The sequence below is a fragment of the Hemitrygon akajei genome, chromosome 8 (genome assembly GCF_048418815.1).
Source record: "Hemitrygon akajei chromosome 8, sHemAka1.3, whole genome shotgun sequence".
Lineage (NCBI taxonomy): Eukaryota > Metazoa > Chordata > Chondrichthyes > Myliobatiformes > Dasyatidae > Hemitrygon > Hemitrygon akajei.
In genome coordinates, this window is record NC_133131.1 from 50,223,721 (window position 1) to 50,248,910 (window position 25,190).

The 25,190-nt window shown below is 40.5% G+C and overlaps 1 protein-coding gene across 1 annotated transcript in view; it reads left to right on the plus strand.

The window, feature by feature from the left end:
• The first annotated feature begins 5,204 nt into the window (after window positions 1–5,204).
• Window positions 5,205–25,190, plus strand: part of ankfy1 (ankyrin repeat and FYVE domain containing 1) — a 93,355-nt gene continuing 73,369 nt past the window's right edge. Inside the window, exons 1-4 of the mRNA XM_073053827.1 lie at window positions 5,205–5,258; window positions 13,225–13,417; window positions 16,904–17,022; window positions 20,717–20,852. Coding sequence (XP_072909928.1) covers window positions 5,249–5,258; window positions 13,225–13,417; window positions 16,904–17,022; window positions 20,717–20,852 — 458 coding nt within the window. The 5' untranslated portion in view covers window positions 5,205–5,248. The remainder of the gene's footprint in view (window positions 5,259–13,224; window positions 13,418–16,903; window positions 17,023–20,716; window positions 20,853–25,190) is intronic.

The window sequence follows — 25,190 nt, forward strand, 5'->3', positions numbered from 1 at the left end:
AACCCTACTCCAGAGGGAAGCTTGTTGGAGTTGAGGGGCAGTGTTAAAGGATGACAAATTAGGAGGCAGATGTGAAAAAAATGGTGTAATCCTCAGACTGTAAAGGAATTGGGCCTCTGATGAATCTTATGATTATGATAGTCACAGGTGATACATCACATGCCCAGGACATCACTCTAGGATAGTGGTTCCCATCCTTTTTTATGCCATGAACCAATACCAACTATGGAGTTCCCCAGGGCAGTGTCCTAGACCCAACTATCAACCGCTTCATCAGTCACCTTCCTTAGGAACAGAAGTTGAGAAGAGTTTATTTATTTTGCATCAGTCACCTTCCTTCCATCAGAAGTTGAGAAGGGGATGCTAAATTTACACGATATTCAATTCTGTGTGGCGTACGAAGCAGTCCATACTTTGAAGCAAAGTCAAGCATAGGCAGGTAGCAGTTGAGTCTCAAGAGTTGCAGCAAAGACCAACTCCACCAAGAGTCTCTCCAACCTCTCATCAGATTTTGTGACCACAAATGTTTTTATCCTGGACGGTCATCATTTGCTAGGTTAATTGTTCCAGCTTGTGCACATTGTGGAGTTACACTCAGAGCAGGTCAGAGGCTGGGGATGTTGTGGTGAGGAACTCGCCTCCGGATAGCAGAGTGTCATTGAACACTACAGCACAGAAACAGGCTGTTTGGCCCATCTATTCTGTGTCAAGCTACTATTCTGCTCTGTCTCATCCACCTGTGCTGGGACCATAGCCTTCCATACCCCACCCATCCATGTACCTATCCAAACTTCTATTAAATGTTGCAATCAAGTACACATCCAACACTTCTGCTGGCAGCTCGTTCCATATTCACACCACCCTCTGAGTGAAGAAGATCCCCCTCAGCTTTCCCTTAAATATTTCACCTTTCACTCTTAATCTATGACCTCTAGTTCCAGTCTCACTCGACTTCAGTGGAAAAAGCCTGCTTGCATTTACCCTATATATCTCTCATAATTTTGCATACCTCTTTATCTCCCCTCACTCTTCTGTGCTCTAGGGAATAAAGTCCTCACCTCTTCGACTTATCCCTATAACTCAGGTCCTCAAGTCCCAGCAACATCCTTGTAAATATTCTCTGTACTCTTTCAATCCTATTAATATCTTTCCTGTAGGTAGATGAGGAGAACTGCATGCATTACTCCAAATTTGTCTTCACTGTCTTATCCAACTTCAACATAATAATAATATTAATAATAAATAAAATAAAATGCTAAGTGCTTCATTAATCCCAAGTGGGGAATTTTTTCATTACAGCAGTGACATTTAAAAACACACTTATCAGTGTGTAGACTTAACTAACAATAATATACACGATAATAATGTACCAATGTGCAACGATAATGTACAAAATAATAAAGCAGACTATTGTACTCTTATGTGTGTTCTCCTGTCGCACAGAGATGAACTGTTGTATATGCTTATTGCATTTTGGAGGAAAGATTTTCTGTAACAATCCTTGTGACAGGGGAGCTGAGTGAGTCTGTTCAAAAGGACGCTCCGCTGCTTATCAGTCGGTCATGGAGAGGATGTGCCAGATTGTCCATAATGGAAAATTTGTTTAGTGACCTTCTCTCCACCACTGACTCAAAAGAGTCCAGTTGTAGCCAAGGATGGATCCAGCTTTTTTGACGAGTTTATTTAGTCTTTTTGCATCACCAGCACCGATGCTGCTCCCCCAACATAAAGCCACAAAGAGGACTGCACTTGCTGCAACAGACTGGTAAAAGATCTGTAACATCCTGCTGCACACATTGAGGGATCTCAGCTTCCCTAGAAAATAGAGTCTGCTCATCCCCTTCTTGTAAACAGCCTTGCTGTTGGTTTTCCAGCCAAGTCTGATGTCAAGGTGAACACCCAAGCTTTTGTACTCCTCCACCACCACAACCTCTTCTCCCAGAACTTACACAGGACTCGTCACAGCCCTCTTCCTCCTAAAATTAATCACCATCTCCCTGGTTTTGGCCACATTCAGGAGCAGGTGATCCCTCCCGCACCACTTCACAAACTTGTCCACCATTCCTCTGTACGCCGATTCCTGCCTGTCCGATACACCCAGCCTCCACAGAGTCATCAGAGAACTCCTGCAAGTGACAAGACTCAGATATCCCAGCTCCTGTACTCAATACTTTGGTTTATGAAGGCCTATGTGCCAAAATTTCTCTTTATGAGCATATATACCTGAGACACTTCTTTCAGGGATTTATGGATCTGTATTCCCACGTCATTCTGTTCTGCTGCACTCCTCAGTGCCCTTTTGTTCACTGTGTAAGTCCTACCATGGTTTGTACTCCAAAAGTGTAACACTACACACTTGTCTGCATTAAATTCCATCTGCCATTTTTCAACCCACTTTCCCAGCCTGGACGGATCACGGTGCAGCCTTCCGCACATTTCACTCTGCTCCCAGTCTTGGTGTCATCTGCAAATCTGCTGATCCATTTTACAACATTTTCATTGACTTGTTGATTTAGATGATAAACAGCAGTGGTCCCAGCACTGATACCTGTAGCATGCCACTAGTAACAGCCTCCAGTTGGAAAGGTGATCACTTACTACCTCTCCTGTGAAGCTAATGTCGAACCCAACTTACTACCGCATCCGGAATGCCAAGAGACTGAACCCTCTTGACCAGCTTCCCATGTGGGACTTTGTCAAAGGTTTAAATCAGAACAGGACGGAATGGTCTCTGCTGGCCTGGATCTCTGCAGTTCGAGCAACTTTCAAGAAGTTTTCCACTATCCAGGATAAACCTGCCTACTTAATTGGCACTCCACCACGAATACACAGTAGCTGCAGATGTACCATCCATAAAGGGAACAGCAGTTACTCACTAACAGTAATTCGCAAACCAGCAACCTCTAGCACAAGGAACAAGGTCAGTAGGTGCATGGGTTCCTCTCCTGTTGCACATCATCCACACTTGAAGGTCCTTTGTCATTGCTGGATCTAAATCTGAGAATGGCCTGCCCTCTGTGGGAATCATGTGGGAGCACCCTCACCAGAAGATCTGCCGCAGGTCCAGGTGACATCCTACCACCACCTTCTCATGGTCAGAACACATCCCAATAACAAAATCACTTCAGGAAGTTACCCGGTTCTTCTGTTTTTTTTTGCCAGATTGTCTAGAACCCTAAACTATGACATGCTTGCCCACTTTATTTTAGGTTCTAGTATCTGCAGATGTAAAAAAAAATTAATTTATTGGAACATTTTGACTGATTATATCTTCCAGTCATTCACATGCTCATGGATACGTGCCACGTCCTCTTCAGATAAAGATCACAAGGAAAGGCTGGCTAAGTGGCAGGAGAGTGTCTTTTATTCTCAACTTCACTGCCTGGGATGCTGACTACAGCCACTGAAAGCTTAGCTCAGCAATTTAAAAATCACCCCAGGTGAACAAAACAAAAGCAAGTTTGTGAATTCCTTTGACAACCAAGCAGATCTGGCACACAGCTGTGGGTTCTGAACCCAGGTGCTGGTTTCCCATATGAGATGTTGGACGAAAATGAGAAGTTGATATTTAACTTTGATCCTGAATTCACTCCTTGTGGGCAGCACTACATATGCCATATAGAAGCAAGTGTGTTTCTGACATCACAGGGGAGGTGCTTGGGATGAATACAGAAAATATTAGAAACATTCAGTAGGTCAGGCAGAATCTGTGGAAAGAAAAATATAATGTTCAGGTCTGGGACAGATAAAATATAGCAGAGAAAAATGATTAAAGTTTAGTCTCTGACTAAAATTTTAATTAATTTCTCTCTCTCCCAATGTTGCCTGATCGTTGAGTGTTTGCAACATCTTGTGTAACACACACAAAATGCTGGAGGAACTCAGCAGGCCAGGCAGCAACTATGGAAAAGAGTACAGTCGACGTTTTGGTCTGAGACCCTTCAGCAGGACTGGAAAAGAAGGGGGAGGGAGCCAAACTAAAAAGGTGAGGGGAGGGGAGGAAAATACAAGGTGGTAGGTGATAGGAGGAACCAGGACACTCTCAAACTTCAATAGATGTACTGTGGAGAGCATTCTGACAGGCCAAATCACCGTCTGGTATGAGGGGGTAGAGGAGCCTCTGCTCAGGACCGAAAGAAGCTACAGAAAGTTGTAAAGTTACTCAGCTCTATTTTGGGTACCAGCTCCATAGTATCCAAGACATCTTCAAGGGTTGGTGCCTCAGAAAGGTGATGTTCATTATTAAGGACCTGCACCATCCAGGACAGGCTCTTTTCTCATTGTTACTATCAGGTAGGAGGTACAGAAGCCTGAAAGCACACACTCAGTGATTCAGGAACAGCTTCTTCCCCTCCGCCATCAGATTCCTAAATGGACATTGAACCCACTGTTTTATGTATCTTACTTCTGTTTTTGCACTATTTTTAATCTATTCAATATACACACATATACTGTAAACAACACACACAAAATGCTGGTCGGGAAGAAGGGTCTCGGCCTGAAACGTCGACAGTGCTTCTCCTATAGATGCTGCCTGGCCTGCTGTGTTCCACCAGCATTTTGTGTGTGTTGTTTGAATTTCCAGCATCTGCAGATTTCCTCGTGTTTGCACATATATACTGTAATTGATTTACTAATATATTTAATTTTTTTTCTATATTATCACGTATTGCATTGTACTGCTGCTGCTAAGTTAACACATTTCACGACACATGCCTGATTCTGAGAGGGGGAGGTTGTTTACTCTTTTCCACAGATGCTGTCTGACCTGCTGAGTTCCTCCAGCATTTTATGTGTGTTGCTTTGGATTTCCTCGGGTTTGCAACATCTTCTGTTCTTATTTCGGGTTCCCAGCACCTGCAGATTTTAAATATTATCTATTGGGGAACATTTAAATCAGACATACTCAGTGGAGTCTGCATTTACCACCACAGCTAATAAGGAACCACCAAAAGTTGTGTTGCAACAATCCGAAGCACTTCTCAACTGGAAGAGAGGGGGCAGGCACCATTTCAGCTGTTCAACCATAAATCCATTGATGCAAGGGTGCACATTCCATACACCAACAGTTGCAGATACAGTAACCGTGCGGCTCTGCTGCCACTGCGGTAGCAGAGGCGAGCTGCGGACGATCCGCCATCCCACCAGAAGGGGCGGCAGTGGTCACTTTAAGAGGCGGGGCTTGTGCGCCCGCCTGTCACTATTTCTATGGCATCGCGGGATATCGCGAGATTTGCGCAGATCGGACATGGCGGACGGTAGGAGTGGGAGCGCGGATGGGCGGAGGTCGGGGACGGGGAGGGGGAGGGGGAGAAGGAGAAGGAGGTATCGGCACTCCCGCTCCGGGAGAGAGTGCCTTCAGGGACGGACGAGTGGGAGGGCGGGTCTCCCCGAGAACCCGCCGCCCACAACCCCCTGCCGTACCTCATCCAACCGCAAATCCTTATCCCACCCACAGCCGCTCCACTTCTCCCCAAATACCAGCCTTAACTCCGCCCTGTCTTATCCTGCCCCTCCTCACCCCACCCCACAGCAAACCCTTGCCTCAGGCCATACACACTCTCGCACAGACCCAGTTCTTCCCAATACTACCCATACGCTCAGTAACTTGGTCAAAAATTTTGTTTTCTTCCCTTCTCGTTATATTGAACGCGCGTGTATGTTTTTGCACCTTGGCCCCAGAGGAACGCTGTCTCATTCGGCTGTATCTCTGTATGGTTCGAGTGACAATTACATTAGATTTGCTAACTCTCCTCCTCCCAACCCCACCCCAAACCCGAGACCCTTCTCAAAACGTCACTGCCGTCTTCACTAGACCCACAGCCCCCAAACACTGCACTTCCCATTTTCCGTGCTTTGTTCATTCTGCCCCAAACCCTCCTGTCTGCCCCATCCGCTTCCATTTTCCAGTTAGCCTACTCTCTGGGTTAGTGTCTTAAAACTATGTCCCTTGAAAAGGAGGGTAGATGGGTACGCGTGTATAAGTTAGGGGGTGGTTTTTAAGTTTTGTGTTCCTGAGTCTTGTCATTAGAAGTGTCAGAAGTTTCAATTATTTAGCTTCTTTTGAAACATAATCCTTGTACTAACTACCAGTGAAAGTTTCAATTATTAAGTACATTCAATATGAAAGAAATAGAATGCATGATTGCTTCATTCTCCACTGTTGTCTGACGGAACTTGGCATAATTCAGTGAATTAAAGCCTTTAAGTCTATTTTGTGTCTTTTCCATACTGATAACTAATTTGGAGAGTGGAAAGCTGGAAATGTAGACAAGTAGAAAATTAAGTTTGCATGGGAAACTGTTGATTTTGTTTAGGAAATTAGCCAATTTTCATTTCTGAAAAGGTCGGAAAGGAGCTCTGGATGGGGAAGTAAAGTTTAAAAACACAAGTACAGGTAGTTGTAAACCAGGGACCATAATTCAAATCTGTGGATTGAGGTTAAAAGCAGAAAGGCACTGCTTTTGATTGAGATCTTTAAGTATGTTTGAAGCTGTGGGCATAGTTTGTGTATCCTTCAACAGGGGGATATTAAAAGTACTGGAAACTTTTTGAGGATTGAAGTTGAGGCTAAGACTCTGCTTGAGAAAATACTAAACATAGGTTTGGTAAACATGTATTCAGTATTTGAGCTATGACAAAGCTGTGCTGAGCTGTAGGATTCTGAAACTAGTTTATTCAAAGTATGGACAAAGAAAACCCAAAACCCTTGGTTAGTCTGTTAAAGGGGTTTTCCCTGAAAAAAGCTCATGTTCTAAGTGGAAGCATGAGGCCACTGTGCAGAGGAAGTGTTAGGATGGTTGGAAGAGCCATTCCTTATGGTGTGTAGGACTGAGGATTTTGTTGACAATCCATATTAATGTAAAGTTAAAAGTACATGTGTTTTCTAGGAACATTCTTGCACAGTCTGCTAATGCAGGAAAGGGCTTCAATGGTCCAAATAATATTTGCTACTCATTAGTTGAATGTTGCTGTATGATGTGCAACTTGGAAGCATCCTCCTAAGTACACCTTCTGTTCTTTCTAAGGAGTTCTAAGTGGAAAAGTACTTTGTTGAATGTTAAGGGAATGTTTGAGTGTTCCTACTTCTGACCATGTGAAGGTCATTGCTGGAGCAGCCAAATTTATGTTCAGGGTATTATCTCAAGAGACACGTGTAATAAAGTCCTGGGGAAAGGATGGTTAACTGCTGCAACTACAACCAAATGGTGAGGTAAAGCCATTGAAATCTTTTGATGCCCATTATATTAATTTTACCATGACACTTAACTTTAATGTCCATACTACTTTTGAGATCTGGAGTTGTAATTCTAATGAAATCCTGGATATTAATGAGCAAGCTATTAGAGAGAAGCTCGTATTTGACAGAAATATTTTCCAATTTTTAGCTTCATATTAGGGTGGTAGTTAGACAACTGGATTTGAATTTTTTTTCTCTTTAGGATCACTTTGTGGACACATTTTCACATGTGGATAGGTGCCAGTGGAATGGTTTGACTATAGGAATGACTAGTTTTTGGAATGTTTGTCATTCAGTGCTACCTTGTAACATATTGGCCTGTCTCATCACCTTTGATTCATCCAATATTCTTAACCTTTTCTTGAATTTAATTGATTTGGATTCTGTGTTGATATTTCTTGCAGATACTTTATCCTTGACTTTAGCACTTGCGTGCTGGGACTTGCCATTCTGGAATTAGAAATATTCATGAAGGTTTATCTAGTTAATTGTTTAGCATGCATGTGGTGTCACAGACTTTGAAAGGTGTCTTTGTCTTGAAGCTGGAACTTTGCCTCCACTAGGATTGTTCACAAATCACCTGTTCTTGTGCTGTTTTGACAGATAGCTGACAATGTGGTTAAGTAAATATACCTCTATTAAATCACCCTATTTTTGCTGCAGACCCAGTTTATTTTTACAGGTCTCAAGCCAGCTCTATCTGGTGCCACTTACTAATGGATGTGAATGTCCCATCTCCAAAGCACATTCTGTCCCCTTGTTACTTTTGGTGCATTTTCCAATTATTTCTATATGTGGATATGCACTGTTTTGTAAAGCAAGGGTGAGTGAGAGGTTTTCTTGTCCATATTTGCTTTGATGTGAGTCTTCATGGGGTTAAGAGGCATTGTTAAAGACTCCTGGAGACCCTTCCTGTGTGTGTAGACATTCCATAATGTATAAGCATGATGTGATCCTGGGAAAAATGTAAATCAAAAGGTTTACACAAAATGTACTTTGCTTTTGAATGGTTTATTTCTATATGGAGTCAAACATCATAGAACCAGAGCCTTGGACTACTGCATTCATCCACTGCACCTATCTATATTAATCCCTTTAGCTACATTAGGTTCATTCCTATTCTCCGGTGATTCAAGTGCATGTGTAGATGCCTCTTGATTATGGATTTTGGCCATTATCTTACCTGTATATTTTTATATAGTTGTATCAAGTCAGTCTCAATCTTAGTGAAATTGAAGCCCCCCCATCCAGTCTCTCCTCATAAGTGAAATGCTGTAATCCTAATCACCCACTCCATTACAATTTCATCCTTCCTACAGTCTGGTGAACACACCTGTGTATAGTACTGAGAGTGGCCTTATGTTTTATCAATTGTAATATGGATTCTTAGCTCATGTATTCTGAGAACAGTAGGCTATTCATTATACTGAAAAGGCTTCTGCAATAATTTCTATCCCATAGAGGCAATGGTGTTGCAGTGAAAATTAGTAAACAGAATTTTGATCAGTTGGAGAGTTAATGTATGTCACTGTGCTGAACTCTCACTCTGATTTCTCCTGCTGATGGGGCAAGACATATCAGGAGATTGTGATGGAAGAGTTTGCACATGATCTCTGAGAGCTCTGAGCTGGTGCTCCAGCCTGGTTGTGGACAACCTCTTACGATACATGCACCAGCTGTTTTATGAGGTGAACTTTGCAGGGTCGATGAAGCTGGGACCATCTTTGCTGCAGTTGAAATTTGTTGTTTTCAGCATGGTAGTTGTTTTGTTATAACTGAGCGGTTCGCTAGGTCATTTTAGAGTGTGTTTAACAGTGGTTATGAATCTGGAGACATCAGATCAGGTAAGGATCTCTTAGGGAACATAACTGAACCAAATGTGGTTTTATCAGTGCTAAGTCTAGTTGATTTTAGTTATATTAAATTCTACAGCTGACAGGTTTTTAGCCCTTTACGTTGACTATTATTGAATATTCTTCTTTAAAGATTTCTAAGTGATCAACAACTTCTCTAATGGGCTGCTAAGGTTTTGAGGAGTTGCTCAATTTTGGTGATTAAGCCTACCATCCTCGGGGCCAAGTACCGCTGAGGTCAGCACTGCCAGTTGTGTGTCACCAAAACTTAATGAGGAAATCTGAATCATGAGGTCTCTGTTTACAATACAATAATTACAAGCACATTGCAAGCTTTTTTTTATTGGACTTGCTATCTGAAAATTGTATGGCTGATGAAACATTCGGGACAAGTATTTCATAATTCACTGGAGGTTAGATGTGAGAGGATCCATTCAAGTAGAATTCTGCCTATTGCAATTAGGTTGCAGGTAGAGAAATAGATGCAAATGAAATACTGTGCCCAGCTGATGGAGTTACTTTGTGCAAAAAAAACTTACAAATTCTTTGTGTTTTCTGCTGCAACCTTTACTGTTATTTTCTGGCCAGAAGGATAGGAGGAAGGAGAAAGATTTTGGCTTTTAAGGTAGCTTTTAAAATGAAATTTGGAGAGTAGAACACTTGTATGTGCCTGTCGGAATAAAAGGCAAAGATTGTGGGTTTAGGGAATCTTGATTTTCAAGAGATGTTGAGGCTCTGGTTAAGGGAAAAAAAGGTCTTAGCAGGGATTGGCAGGTAGGAAGAGATGAGGTACTTGAGTATAAGAAATGCAAGAAAACGTTTAAGAAAGAAATCGGGAGGGCTAAAGAAGGCATGAGGTTGCTCTACCTGACAAGGTAAAGGAGAATCCCAAGGGCTTCTACAGGTTAAGTTAAGAGCGTGGAGCCAAAAGAGATGGAGATCTTAAAAGGCAAAGCAGCAGTGAGGTCATGGACTGTGTACAGATTACACAAGAGGTGTGTACTATCTTGAGGCAAATTACAGATCCTCAGACCTTGACAAGGTGTTCCTTCAGACCCTGTGGGAGGCAAGTGCAGAAATCGCAAAGGCCTTAGCAGATATGCTTAAGTCATCCTTAGTGAAGGTGAGGATAGCAAATGTTGATCGGCTGTTTAAGAAAGGCTTTAAGAACAAACTAGGAAATTAAGGCCTTTAACCCTGACATCAGTAGTGGGAAAGTTATTTGAAAGTATCTTTAAGGGACCGAATATACAAGTATTTGGATAGACAGGGAATGATTAGGTTCAGTCGCTTGACATTCAGAATGAGGTGGTAAATTGGATTAGACATTGGTTTTGGGGAGAAGCCAGAGAGTGGTCATAGATGGTTGCCTCTCTGGGAATATGGGTCCGTAATTTATTGAAGTGGCATCACAGGTAGAGAGGATTGTAAAGAAAACTTTTGGCACATTGGCTTTCATAAATCAAAATAATGAATACAGGAGATGGGATGTTATGTTGAAGTTGTATAAGTGAAGCCTAGTTTGGAGTATTATATGCAGTCTTGGTCACCTATGTACAAGAAAGACGTAAGTAAGGTTGAAAGAGTATGGAGAAAATTTACAAGGATGTTGCTGGGACTTGAGGACTTGGATTATAAGAAAAGATTGAATTTGTTTAAAACCTTATTCCTTTGAAGATTGAGAGGAGATTTGATAGAGGTGTACAAAATTATAAATGGTATAGAAAAGGTAAATACAAGTAGGTTTTTTCCACTGAGGTTAGGTGAGACCACAACTAGAGGTTATGGGTTAAGGGTGAAAGATGAAATATTTAAGTGGAACATGAGGGGAATCTTCACCACCACCTCAGAGGGTGGTGAGAGTATGGTATGAGCTACAAGGGCAAGTGGTGACTCAATTTTGATTTTGACGATTCAGAGAAGTTTGGGTACAGAGGGCTATGGTCCAGGTGCAGGTTGATGGGAGTAAGCAGTTTAAATGAGTTAACTATAATCCAATTACAAAGGGCCTGTTTCTGTGCTGTAGTTTTCTATGACTTGTATAGAGGAGATCACCCCCTCTCCTCGTCATCACCAAATGCAGTACCTCAAATTGGAAAAAGTGCCAGTGAATCACTGCTTCACCTGCAAGGAACTTTCAGGTTCTGGCACAGTGGAAATGGATAAAAAGTCAGATGTTGCTTCACCTGTGCTCGAAGGTGCCAAGAGCAGTGAAGTCGGTGTCACTGAAGGTGGAAAAGTTTCAACTTGCTGGCTGTAAATGTTAACAGTTTGTCCTGGTCTAGCAACTTTAACACTATGGCCAAGGCAGCACTTCCACTTCCTCAGAAGGCTAAGAAATTTGGGATGTTCTTGGTCACTCTCAGTACTTTTTATATAACAGATACACCAGAGGAAGAATCCTATTTGGGTGCAACACAAATTTGTTACGACAAATCCTCTGCCCAAGACTGCAAGAAATTGATCATGTACACCAGCTTCTGCTCCATAGAGTCTGTCTGTATGTCTCGCTGTCTAAGGAGAGCAGCCAGTTTAATAGTAGACCCCGTCCTATGCTCTGTACATTCCTTCTTTCCCCTCCCATGTGGCAGAAAATACTAAAGCTTGAAATTGCACACCACTAGGCTCAAGGGCAGCTTCTAAATCACTCATAAAACTCTTGAATGAACCTCTCATCAGTTAAAGATGAATCCTTGATCTCATTGTGGTCGAACTTAATTTGTCTAGCTGCACTGTACTTCATCAGAAACTGTAAAACCTGCATTTTTTGTGTGATGTCTGGATGGCATGGGAACAAAAATTTTTCTCTATATCTCAGTACATATGACAATGATAATCCAATTATAAACACAAGAAAACCTGTAGTTGCTGGAAATCCAAGGCAACACAAAAATCAGCAAGTCAGGCAGCATCCAAAGAAAGGAATGCAGTTGAAGTTTTGGGCTGGAAAAAAAGATGAGAAGTCAGAGTAAGAAGGTGGGGGGAGTTAATCTAGTTACCATGCAGAAGAAGTGTGGAAGTAAGTACCCTTTTGGAATGCTGACAGAAGGGAGGCAAGGCTGTACTTTCTGTTTTGAAGATGGCAGAAATTATGGATGATCATTTGAATGTGGTGGTTGGTGGGGTGGAATTTGAGGACAAAAATGGTGGGGGGTCCAAACAGAAGTGCTGGGAATGGAATGGGCGTGGTTGAGACCCCTATCCACTATGAAGAGGATATGAGGAGCACTGATGTGCAAAGTGTTTTTAAAACATGCAACAACGCCAGTAAAACTGGGCAAATGAAAGGACATGTAGTCAGGGTTACTGTGTTTCTAATGGATATTGGATGATCTATCCTTTGAGATGGCAGTAGAATAGTAAGGATAGGGGACAGAAAAGAGTGTTAACGTTTCTGAGTCAAGCTTTGATTAGAATTAATTCACTTTCTTGCTAAGTGGCTATGATTGGGTAAACAGTTAGTACTCAGTAGTTAGAGTAAACTTTTAGTTTAGTTCCAGTTGTTGCTACTTTTCACATGCCAGAGCCATGACGCAACCATTGTGTATAATTAGAATTTATGCATGTGTTTTAAGGAAAAGAGAGAGAAGATTGGATCCAATTTAACAATCTCCGAAGTTCTTGGCAGCATGGTTTTAATACCGTTCTAGTAATTGATTCTTAGGATCAACGGGTTTGCTGAGCCGTAATTGTCATTTCTGTATACTGTCTGAACACTTTAGTCCAACTTCGTAGTCTGTGTACCAAGATAATTGTAATGTAACTGACAGCAGATCAGTTGTAATGACTGTCATTTGAGATAGTTTTGCTTTGCCAACTGATCTATGGTTAATTCCATGATAAATGGTGGTTAGACTAATGTTGATAAACAAGTTTTCCTGGTATGGTAGTTATAAATTGCTGTGTTGTTTAGACAGCAGCAAGTGGTTGCAGAGCTAACTATCTTCCAGCCTGAAGATTTTCTTTAAGAATGGTACCATGGGAATAGTTACAAGACTCATATTTGGCTTTTTTAAAAGGTTTTTGAAATCATTTTGCAGTAACTGCCCACTAATTCATTCCAACTTCCATTACTCATCAGTTAGGGTTTTCTCTTTAATTTGACTTATGTATTTGTTACTTTGCTAACAGAGGAGGTGGCCAAGCTACAGAAACATCTGGCGCTCCTCCGTCAGGAGTACGTAAAGCTACAACAGAAGCTGGCAGAGACTGAGAAAAGATGTGCCTTACTTGCAGCCACATCCAATGCTGGGAATTCCAAGGACTCCTTTATTTCCAGGTTACTTGCTATTGTCTCAGAGCTTTATCAGCAAGAACAGTACAGGTAAGTCTTCATAGTAAATATTTAATGTGTTAACTTCCTGTGTGATAAAATGGCTAGTCGTTTGGCGATGAAACCACAAGTTAAATAGCTAAAACTGATAAATCCTTTGATTTGGTTGAAGTAGGATATACCATTTCACTTTTTAAAACTGACGGTGTAAAAATTGTAAATATAGCCATGGGAACATCAAAATTCAGCAGTACTGCTATAGACTTCTGATATAATTGATCATTTGACATCTTTTCTGCTTCTGCAAATGAGTTTGGATGAAACTTTTGTAGAACTACTCATGAATGAGATGCAAGTTAATATATCTGACTGACTGTATCCCAGGTGTTTGTTATTGAATAATGAAGTAACTGGGAACAGTCACTTAAAAATCTTGATGTTTAATGTAATATTGAAATAATTAAATTTGCACCTATTAAATGGATTATTTTAGACTTCTGATAATGTGAACATCCAATGGTAATATTCATTTTTGTTTGTGGAGGAGAGGGAGGAAAAACTGGAGATTCATCCCCTGCAGTTTATACAATGGAAGTTAGCAGTTTGATCTCTGCAATATCTAATTCTCCATATTAGATACAGTAACCTAGAATATTTCTGATAATGTTCATCATACAGTTGAGATCTTAGCTGAATATAGCACTAACAGTGCAGCATAAACATGTATTGCGATTGAGAATAGGTTAGCTAATACAGGGGTAGTCAAAAAAAGGGTGAGACCAACTAGGACTCAATGTATATAGGTGAAAGCTACAGTTGGGGTATTAAATGGATGTTTAACATTTGTCTTCAGTTGAGGATGTTGCCAGTGTAGCAATGTTTATTTTAAAGCCAACATAATGTAACTCAGATTCTTGTTAGGTCGTCAATTCAATTTACTGGTCATCAGTTTCTCTACACAGTGAGCTTCCAACATCTGGTTGGTCTCTTATCCAAATACTTACAAGGCCTGAGTGAGTTTAACTAAGCATAATGAGAATGCTGAGCCACTGTTTCCCTACAACTGAATGATACTGGTGTTGAATAGAGGAATGATAGAGGAGTGTTCTCCCTGCTCTAGCCGCTTTGGCTACTCTTTTCACTTTTCACCTTGATTTCCCTCATTGACCTTACATACAGTCTTCTTCCCTTGGTTTGAACATGGAAACCCCTCACCTCCACTGCTTCATCTCCACCCCCATCCTCAATCTCACCCCCACCCTTCCTTTCTTATCTCCACACCCTCTCACACCTGTACTGTGACTATCTCCTCACGTTCACGTCCACCCTCCTCACTCCTCTACCCTCTCACCCACCCTTTCTACCATAACCTCACCTACTCTATCCACTCCCTCTTCCCCCGCTCAATCTTCTTGTACACCCTTCCTGGTGCTAGGATGAAAGATAGCGGCAGACAGATCTCAGTCTGCTGGAATCCATGATATCTGGCATTGCTGTGGTGAACGCTGGGCTGGGTGTCTGGGAGTTGGAGACTCACCATGAAGCTCCTTGACGGGTAACACTACTTTCTGAAGTTGATGTTAAAGATGGTGACGAAATGGTGTACAGGAGTGAGATAGATTAGCTGTTTGACTGGTGTTGCAACAGCCACACACTTAACATCAGCAAGATCAGGGAGTGCATTCAGGAAGTGGAAGTCAGGAGAATGCAAACCAGTTGTCATTGAGGGGGTTAGTGGTGGGAATGATGAGCTGCTTTAATTTCCGTGCTGTGAATATCTCAAATGATCCATCCTGGGCCCAACACATTGATGCAATCATGAAGAAGGTACACTAATAGCTTGAGGAAACTTAGTATGTCACCAAGGGCATACTATAGGTTTCTATAGAAAATTGGCAGCCCAATTAATGGGAACCCAGTGTATTAGCGAAATGGTAAAGGGCGGATGGGAATAAAGATGTGTGTTGTCTAAATTCTTATTGGTGACAGGACATGCTGAAACTTTTTCAATAAAATTCTTGGCATAATAGAAAGAAAGGAAACTATGCTAAACCTTTTTATAAAACATTAAGTACCACAATTTAAAGAGGATGTAAAGGCCTTAAATTACAAGATTTATTGGAATAGAATCAAGGATGAAGGGCACAAGTTACATGAGGTTACTTGAGAATGAAATAGAGGGTATTTATTATTAAATTTAAAAATTGTATCTTGATAATGTTTCCAAGTGTAAGTTGACCAGAGTTTACAATTTTAAGATAATTAACAAAGCAGATGTAACATGGATTTTTTTTTTGCAGGTTAGCTCAGTGGTGGAAGTGGTGAAAGCAGATGCAGTTAGTGAATTTTGAGAAGGATTAAAAATTGAAAGGGAAAAATGTGATATTTCATGCTGTGACCTTGAAGCAGAACTGCAGCAGCAGGGTTTAGTCGGTTTGGAATACATTCCACTGAAGTATTGATTTGTACAAGAAGCCCTATCTGCAAATGCATCACTCAATAAGTAAATTGACAAATGATGCTGGGACGATACTGCATATGGCATTTGAAAGAAGTAACGAGAAAAAAAATGAAACAACAAAAATATAATGAGCATAATAATGTATAAATGTGTAGTGCTGAATGTGGTCAAAAATAGTAAGCAACGGCCCTATTACAGAGCCCAGATTGTTAATTTTGTTCAACTATCGTAGCTCAATAATGAACAAACGAAATAGAACAATGAAGCCTTGCAAAATGAAGCCATTGATATTTGAAAGTCTGTGTCCATTGCTGATTGAAAAACAAAGTGAGTGAGCATTAGGGCAGAGTAGATGTGTTGATGATTCCATTTTAAGTGAGTAATCAGGAAGATCCTGGTGGCTTTTCAGTTTGGAAAGGAGGTGTGAGAGGTCGTGTTGTGGAAGGCAAATCAGAATATGGGAAATGAAAAACTAGATGTCAGACAAATTAACAAAGATTACCTAGTACAAGAAAATGAGGATTGAATATTTTTCAAAAACACTGTCACCTATTCATTTGGACAATATGCTGTTGCCACATTCTCTGGTAGTAGTCACCGGATTAGTACAATGTCATCTGATGGGTGAATTTGAGTGGTACCCCTTTCATGGGTCAGTATTGTGGTGAGCTGAAGAACTGGCTGTTGTTATTGACAATCTATGTAGATAGTGTTTAGTTGTGATCATTCTGTCAAATCAGCATTAAAATAAGTCATTTGCGTTTTACAGATTTTTAATGTCTCTACATAACCCGTAATTTGAAGTGTCACTGAAGTTTTTTTTTACTTTTTCGAAGCACTTCCCATTTGTAATCTCTTCTAACTCCTTCCAGTCTTGATTGAGACATTGTTCTTGGTCATATTAAATTTAAAATTTGAGTTTCCGTGCAGCTTTTCAGCACAGTGAGTAAATAGGCTGAATTCCCTCATTAAATGAATTGTATGGTCTGTGGTGTCTTTTTGGTTATTCATTTCCTGGTATGCTTTTGTGAATGATACCAGCATCAATGATGCCAAAATCATATTTTGTTTTGCAGTGACCTGAAAGTGAAGGTTGGAGAAAAGCACCTCAATGCTCACAAGTTTGTGATGGCAGCACGCAGTGATGCCTGGAGCCTTGTAAATCTTGCTTCTACCCATGAGCTAGATCTATCAGGTTTGTGCACGTGCTACATTTACAGTACTTGTTACTACTACAATTCTTGTTTTCTTGTTCTACATTTAAGTCCAACATTCTGAATGTGTGTATTTCAAGCTGGTTATTGGTCTCCTTTATGGAGAAGGTAAGCATTTGGTTTACTGGTTCTTTGGTTCATTATTTAAGACACAGAAGAGGTCATGGTTATCCACTGCAACCAAGCAAGACCTCAGTTTGTGACAAATACTTGTACCACTGTACCCATACTTCCGGGGTTGAGAGATTGGAACTGTCCTGGTGCAATGGCTTTTCCACTTTAAATAATCTGCAGAAATTTCACTGTCATTGTTGTATATAGTGGACAACCAACACACTGCTATGTCCTTTTGATTAACTGTAAATGAACAAAACTAGTGTAGAGATATATTGATAATGGACTACCTTCATGCAATGTTTTCGATGATTGCATCCTTAAAATCTGGATTTTCATTGTAACATTCAAGGTGACTGTCAAATTCTTCATAGTTTCTAACTTGTTGAAGTAGTGAAATAGTTTTATTTTAACTTCTGGCTGTTTCTGGCATCTCCAAGCTTGGATGCTTAAAGCTGCAGTGAGCAAAACAATTCCAAGTTGTCTTGCTTCTTATTTCTTGCCAACTATCAGTAAGAAAAATCACTGCATTTTGAACAGAAGCACATGCAATTGACAGTATTTAAAAATCGATTACTCTAAACATGGTGTAATATCTAAAGGAACCAAAAGTTCACATGACTGATGCTAGTTAGAAACTGTTCAGCAACATTTTCCTGTCCCAATTAAGCATCATAGTGTCCCAAATAAATAAAGGGAATCCCGGCTATTCTCTTTATTAGTTTTTGTTCTTTGAATTGTCCCAAATAAGCGTCTGTCCCAATTCACTGATGAACCAATGAGTCAAGTCTATTTAGAACTCTAGATTGAGGCGAGTCAGTCCAATTCGAATCACTTTAACATTTTCAGTTTGAATGTAGTACAGCTTTGAAAGTATTGCGTAGAAAGAAAAGTTAGATCCTTTTGTCCCTTGTTTTGACTAGAAAATTATAGATTATGCTAGAAATATGCTTTATAGCAAGTACTGGCCATTCAGCTAGTTCGTAAATAGTGACTTGGTCGGGAACCCAAGAAGAAAATCAGCTTGTGGATCTCTAAGCTTCCAGGTTGTGATTCAAGAGGGGCAATGTGGAAATTATGGATAGCTGCATCCTGTTAATCTGTCAACCAGGAGTTTTACACTCACCACTATATTCATAAGAAAACAGACGTCAAGAGTTTGGGGAATGTTGATCATAGACTTGGTGTCTCTGAGAGTCACCTGAATCTAATATGTAGTAAGCATTTATAAAAATGATATGTCAGCCTTTATTGCTGGAAAATTTGAGTAACAGAGATATCTTATACTAAAATTATCTAGGATCTTTGTGAGAGCCGTATTCAACTGTTTCTCTTACTCGGGGATCTATTTCTATTAAGGAACTAGTTTACCAGATTGGTTATTGAAATGAGGGGTCAGAAATGAGAAGGGATTGAGTAGTTAAAACCTCAATTCTTTGTAGTTTAGAATGAGAGATCACTTCATTGAAATGTACAAAATTCTTAATTAGGCTTGCCTGTATTCTGGTACTGTATCTTGGCCACAGTGTCAGACTAAATTCAGGTGGAAATGAGGTGACATTTTTGCACTTGAAGGTTGAGTCCTTGGAATTCACTTCCTTTTGGGGAATGCAGAAGCTGAGTCATTGTTAGATATGACTATTTTTTGACATCAAAGGAATTAGCAAATAGTGGAAATCTATTCTCTGGATAGGGCATTCACCTCCATGTTTGAACATACTTCTCACATTTATTATTTTAAATACCACAGCTGGGTTTCCCTTTTATTTTTTGAAAGGGAAGAGTTATAGTATGTTAATTCCTTCCTCATTTCTGGGATAAAATATTCTGATGGGGCGCTTTAGTAGTGTAGCAAAAATTATTGTGTGAATAGTGGAAGTAAGCAGTTTGATAGGCTTTAATACTCACATGGATAGAAACAAACACAAAACCTACAGCACAGTACAGGTCCTTCGGTCCACAAAGCTGTGCTGAACATGTCCTTACCTTAGAAATTACGTAGGGTTACCCATAGCCCTCTATTTTTCTGAGCTCCACGTACCTGTCCAGGAGTTTCTTAAAAGACCCTATCATATCCGCCTCCACCACCATCACCAGCAGCCCATTCCACGCACTCACCGCTCTCTGTATTTAAAAAAAAAACACTTGCCCCTGACAGCTCCTCTGTACCTACTTCCAAGCACCTTAAAACTGTGCCCTCTCATGCTAGCCATTTCAGCCCTGGGAAAAAGCCTCTGCCTATCCACACGATCAATGGATGTGAAAGGAATGGAAGGAAGCGGATCATAGTCAGGAGGGCAACATTTATAAATTGAAATCAAGATTGTGGGCTGTATGGCCTGTCCAAGGCTGCTGTTCTTTATATGTAAATTACAAATAAAGAACATTTCACATTTTTAGAGCATCTCCAGCATTTTCTGCTTCTGTTTTTATTCCAAAGTCTAAAGAAATGTGACAGCACCAAGAGAAAGCGACCTGATTGATCAGTAACCTGTTCACCATTGTAGATATTCACATTTTCCACCATTGCCATACAGTGGCTGCAGTGTGTATTACCTACAAAATGCATGCAAGTTGCTCACCTTGCTTGTTATAACAAATCTGTGACCCCTATCATCAAGAAAGAAGACTTGTGAAGTATGGGAACACATCCATTTCCCATCCATGTTCACACCATCATGACTTGGATATGTTATAGATATTCTTTGATCTTCTCTGGGTCTAAATGTTAGAAATTCTTTGGCAGAATCTCTGTGAGTAACACCAGAAGAGTTAGAATAGTTTGCACAGTTGTTGCACCATCTTCTGGAGGGGTATTTAGAGACGATAGATGCTGGGTTTACTGCGATGCCCATTCCATTAAAATAGTCAGCTAGGGCCCCTCAGTATATGAAATCAGCTTCATCCTGCACAACAGACTGAAATAAAAACAGAAAATGTTGAAAACACTCATTCTAGTAGACCACTAGAAATAAACAGAACTAATATTTGGCCTTCGTCAGAACTGGGAAAGAGAAAGCAAGTTAGGCTTTGGTTTTAGAGAAGATTGGGGTTGGATAGGGGGAATGTCTCTGGAGGCAAGGTTAACTGGCTTAATGAAGTATTGGAATGAGAAAATGAACAAAAGCTAGAAACTGACAGGTAGACAGTGTGAATATGAACAAAAGAATATAAACATGAAATGTAGAGCAGACTATGTTAATAGAGTGAGGAAAAAGTAAGCCAATAGCACGTACAAAGTACACTGCAGATGCTGTGGTCAAATCAACACGTACAACAAGCTGGAGGAACTCAGGTCGGGCAGCATCCGTCGAAACGTTGACTGCTCGTTTCCACGGATGCTGCCTGAGCCAATAGCACATGACTTGAGTCAGAAAGTGCCACAGTTATTCGTATAACACATGAATATTTTTTCCTTTTCAGATTTGAAGATTGTAAATTTCAGCAACTCTTAAATTCCAATACCTCAGAGTTCCAACAACTGCAGATTTAAAAAATTAAATGATCATTGTACTTTTAACTGCTAGTCTTTCTAATATTATAGATTTCTTTCCTTATTAGATGCTGATCCAAAGGTGGCCATGTCGATGCTCCGATGGGTTTACACAGATGATCTGGATCTGAAAGAAGACGATGTGTTCCTCATTGACCTGATGAAACTGGCCAATCGATTTCAGCTGTTTCCACTTCGGGAAAGGTAGGTAGATTGGTAGATTATTTCATACACACAAGGAGAACTCTGCTTGTATCCATTCTGCTGTTTGTATATGACCTCTAGGTTAGAAATTAATGGAGCAGGTCCTACTTGAAATGCCTTTGGGATTTTAATTTGGTATTTTTCATTAGTAAATGTGTAGTCAGATTTGGGAAATTGTTTAAAGTTAAGCTCAAGAAAAATGAAGTGGTTTATGGGTGGAGAGGAAGGATTTTGAGGAGAAAGGACTTACAGTAAAAAGTGGGAATATTTGGGTCACAGTATACATCAAATTGGTATTGGTTTATTATTTTATATACCAAAATACAGTGAAAAGCTTGTTGAGGACTGTTTATATAGATCATATCATTGCAGAGTACACGGAGTTAGATTAAGGTAAAACAATAGCAATGTAGAATAAAGTGTAAAAGCTATTGATAAACTGCAAGACAATAATGAGGTAGATTGTGAGGCCAAGAGTCTATCTTATCATAAACAGATCTTTCAAGAGTCTGATAACAGTGGGATAGTAGCTGACCTTGAGTCAGGTGGGACATACTTACAGGCTTTTGCTTTTTCTGCCTAATATGAGGGGGGGGAAGAGGGAATTTCCATAGGGTCTTTGATTTTTCTGGTTTCTTCATTGACAAAGTCTGTTGAGATTCCTGTGAAGTGCTGAGCTGTGTGTCAGTTCTCTGTAGTTTTTTGCAGAGTAGTTGCCTTACTGAGCAATTGAGCGTCCAGACAGTGGGTTAAAAGTTGGTAAGCATTGACAGGGGGAATAGAGGCATGGGTGAGCTTTCTTAGTCATGACATCAATGTAGTTGTTAACATTTTGGAATTGGAAAATGGCAGGTGAGATTCAGGACAGATGAATGTGAAATAGTACATGTTGGCACTTGACACCACAGTTGTACCTTCAGAGTACAAATACATCAGTCACTAACTATTCCCCCTTCATGAGTTAGCAAGCCAATGGACAATACCTAGCGTTGTAGAGTTTATTTCTCAAGAGTTGTATTGAGAAGTAGGGAAGTTTTGCTAGACACACTTGGAATATTGCATACAGCACGTTTGATTGCTGAATGTGAGATATACAGTAGTGGCACTGGAAGGAGTGCAAGGTAGAATCCAAGCAATCCATAGGGGATTCATTCACCTAATTCCAGGTTTTACATGTTTATCCTATCAAGAAAAGCTAGATAATTTGGTTTCTTATTCCTTATAGTTTAGAAAAACAAGGGGTCATTTTACAAGGTCTTAAGGGGCCTTGACAGGGTAGATGTTGGGATGTTGCCACTATTGGAGAGGCATGAACAAGAGAACATAGTGGCATATATGTCCTACTGTTTGACTTCCTAAAATGCATCACCTCTCATTTGTCAGGGTTAAGTTTACCTGTCGATCCTCTGCTCAACTTTCCATCCTGCTGTAACCTTAAACAACCTCCCTCACTATCCACAACATCCTTTGGTGTCATCTTCAAGCTTACTAATCACACCAACATTACCACAAACCAGTTGGGGTCTGAACACCAATCCCTGTGATCTATCACTGGTCAGAATAGTACCCTCTCCACCACAACCCACCTCTCCTGTCATCAAGATGACTTTGGACCCAATTAGCCACTTCAAAGAACCTTTTGGACTGATATATCAGGTTAGTTCTGGATGCATTAGGCTTTGTGGGACATCAGCTGTTATCTATTTACATAGCAGGTCCTACAGGTTTAGATGAGATCCTACATCCAGACTAAGAATAGAGAGGAACAATGTCCAGTAAAGAGGATGAATGGTGAGACCAATGAGTGAGAGGATGGAATTGCGAGGCAGGCAGGTATATGATGGATGGTGGATGGTGGGGGGGGGGGGGGGAGTGGCAGCTAGAGGCATGAGCTACAAGTGAAAAAGGATGGTGATAATGGGGAACTATTAATAGAGCGATGAAGGGTAGGTGGAACTAGATGGGGAGGGAATCCTGTGGATGAAATGTTTGAGTAGTAGGAGGATGGGACCAAGAGAGATTGGGGATTGAGACTGAAAATGAGTGATGGTGGCTTGGTGTGGGGGCGGGAGGAAGGAACAAAATGGGAGGACTGTAGGTGGATTGGATGAAGGGAAACAGGAGGTTACTGTGGGAAGTCTGTAACCCAGTTCCAGCTGGGTAGTCCATAACACTAAAATATGAACTTAAAATAAAATTTATACTATTGGGTATTGACCTCCCCAGTGGTAATATGAGATGCTGTCACCAGAGCTTCAGTGATTAGAAAAAGGACATGGCAGATGGAATATAATGTATCATCCTCTTTGGTTTTAAAAAAAGGCAGAGTTCCTGTTAAATGATATATTTTTTAAAGGTGTTGGTGTTTGAGGGACCTGGATATCATTGTATCCATGTCATTGAAAATTGTTTGGGTACAGCAAGCAGTTAAGAAAGCGAACAGTAGGTTAGCCTTGGAGACGTGAGACTGCATATGCTCGAATCTGGAGCAACATGTTAAATGCTAGAAGAACTTGGATGGGGGAGGGGGTTGAGGTTGTGCAGGCATCTGTGGAGGAAAATGAACAGTTGATATTTCAGATAGAGACCCTTCATTTTGACTGGGTGGAAGTGGGAGAGAGAGCCAGTATAAAGAAGAGAGAGGATGGAGTGCAGCAAGAGCTGGCTGGTGATAGATGGATCTAGGTGAGGAATACTGGCTAATGGAAGAAGAAAGGATTGAAACAGTGACAAGCTGGAAGGAGATAGATGGAAGCAACAAAGCAGATGATGGAATCTGTTAGCAAAGGAAGATGGAGCATGGAGCACCTCCAAATAAGGGAGGTGGAGTGGGCAGTTATGAGAAGGGGCCCTGTTGGAGGAGTGTGTAGATTATCTTGAGGACATCTTTAGGGAGTGTTGTCTCAGAAAGGTAGCGTCCATTATTAAGGACCCCCAGCACCCAGGACATGCCCTTTTCTCACCATTACCTTCAGGTAGGAGGTGCAGAAGCCTGAAGGCACACATTCAGCGATTCAAGAACAGCTTCTTCCCCCGCCATCCAATTCCTAAATGGACATTGAAGCTCACTTTTATAATATACAGTATTTCTGTTTTTGCCTTTTAATCTAATCAATATACATAATTGATTTACTTTTCATTTATTATGTTTTTTATTGATTATTATCATTATATTTCTCTCTGCTAGATTATGTATTGCATTGAACTGCTGCTAAGTTAACAAATTTCACGTCACATGCCGGTGATAATAAACCTGATTATGATTCTGTATTAACCTTTACTGGAAAGGGATATGAGTCTGAGAACTCCTACTACAATCTTATAGCACCTCAGTGAAGTAATTCCTGGAATATTCTGTCCAGCTCTGATCTATGTAATGGAGGGAGCAGAGCACATGTTCACTAGATTGATTTCTGCAATTATGGGGTATTGTCTTAAGCATACTGAGGGCCTAGATTTGTCTTTTAGCTGTATCAGGAAATCTGATGTGTTGCTGTCAGTATCCCAAGATCACACTCCTTTATCATAAATTGTAACATTTGAGATTAGCTTTATCTTTTATGTGTACTGCCTTCATGTTTGCTTCCTTGTTTTTGAGTAACCAGAGCTAGAGTATGTAGTACTTGTCTTCTTACCAAAATTCAAAGTACATTTATTATCAAAGTATATATACATCGCCATATACAACCCTGAGATTCATTTTCTTGTGGGCAGTCATGGTAAGTACATAAAACAATAGAATTAATGAAAGATCATGCCCAACAGGACAGACAACAACCAGTATGCAGAACAACCAACGTACTGTGCAAATACAAAAAAGAAAGAGCTGAAAAAGAAATAATAAATAAATATTGAGAGCATGAAATGACCACTAACAGAAGAAAGTCTGCAGATGCTGGAAATCCAAAGCAACACACACAAAATGCTTGAGGAACTCAATCAGGCCAGACAGTATCTATGGGGGAAAAAAGTAAACAGTTGACATTTTGGACTGAGACCCTTCTTTATCGTTTGATTAAACCATCTCACTCATTGTTTCATTTACGGAACTTAGCATTCTGTTGAACTTAAGATTTTTCTGCTTTGCATTGATAGTTTAAAAAATATCTGGTAGGAGTTGGTCTCTTGCAGCCCTTTATACTCCCCCAATTTAGTGTGGCTGATTTTTTTTTCTTCAGTACCATAGTTCACTGATCCCAACGTCCTTGATATCCAAGAACCTACCAATGAGTATGCTGAATGACAGCTTCCACCATTCCCATTTGTAGAGAATTCCAAAGATTTAGCACCCATTGGCTGAAAACATTCTTACTTTGGGTAAGAATAGTTGACCCGTTA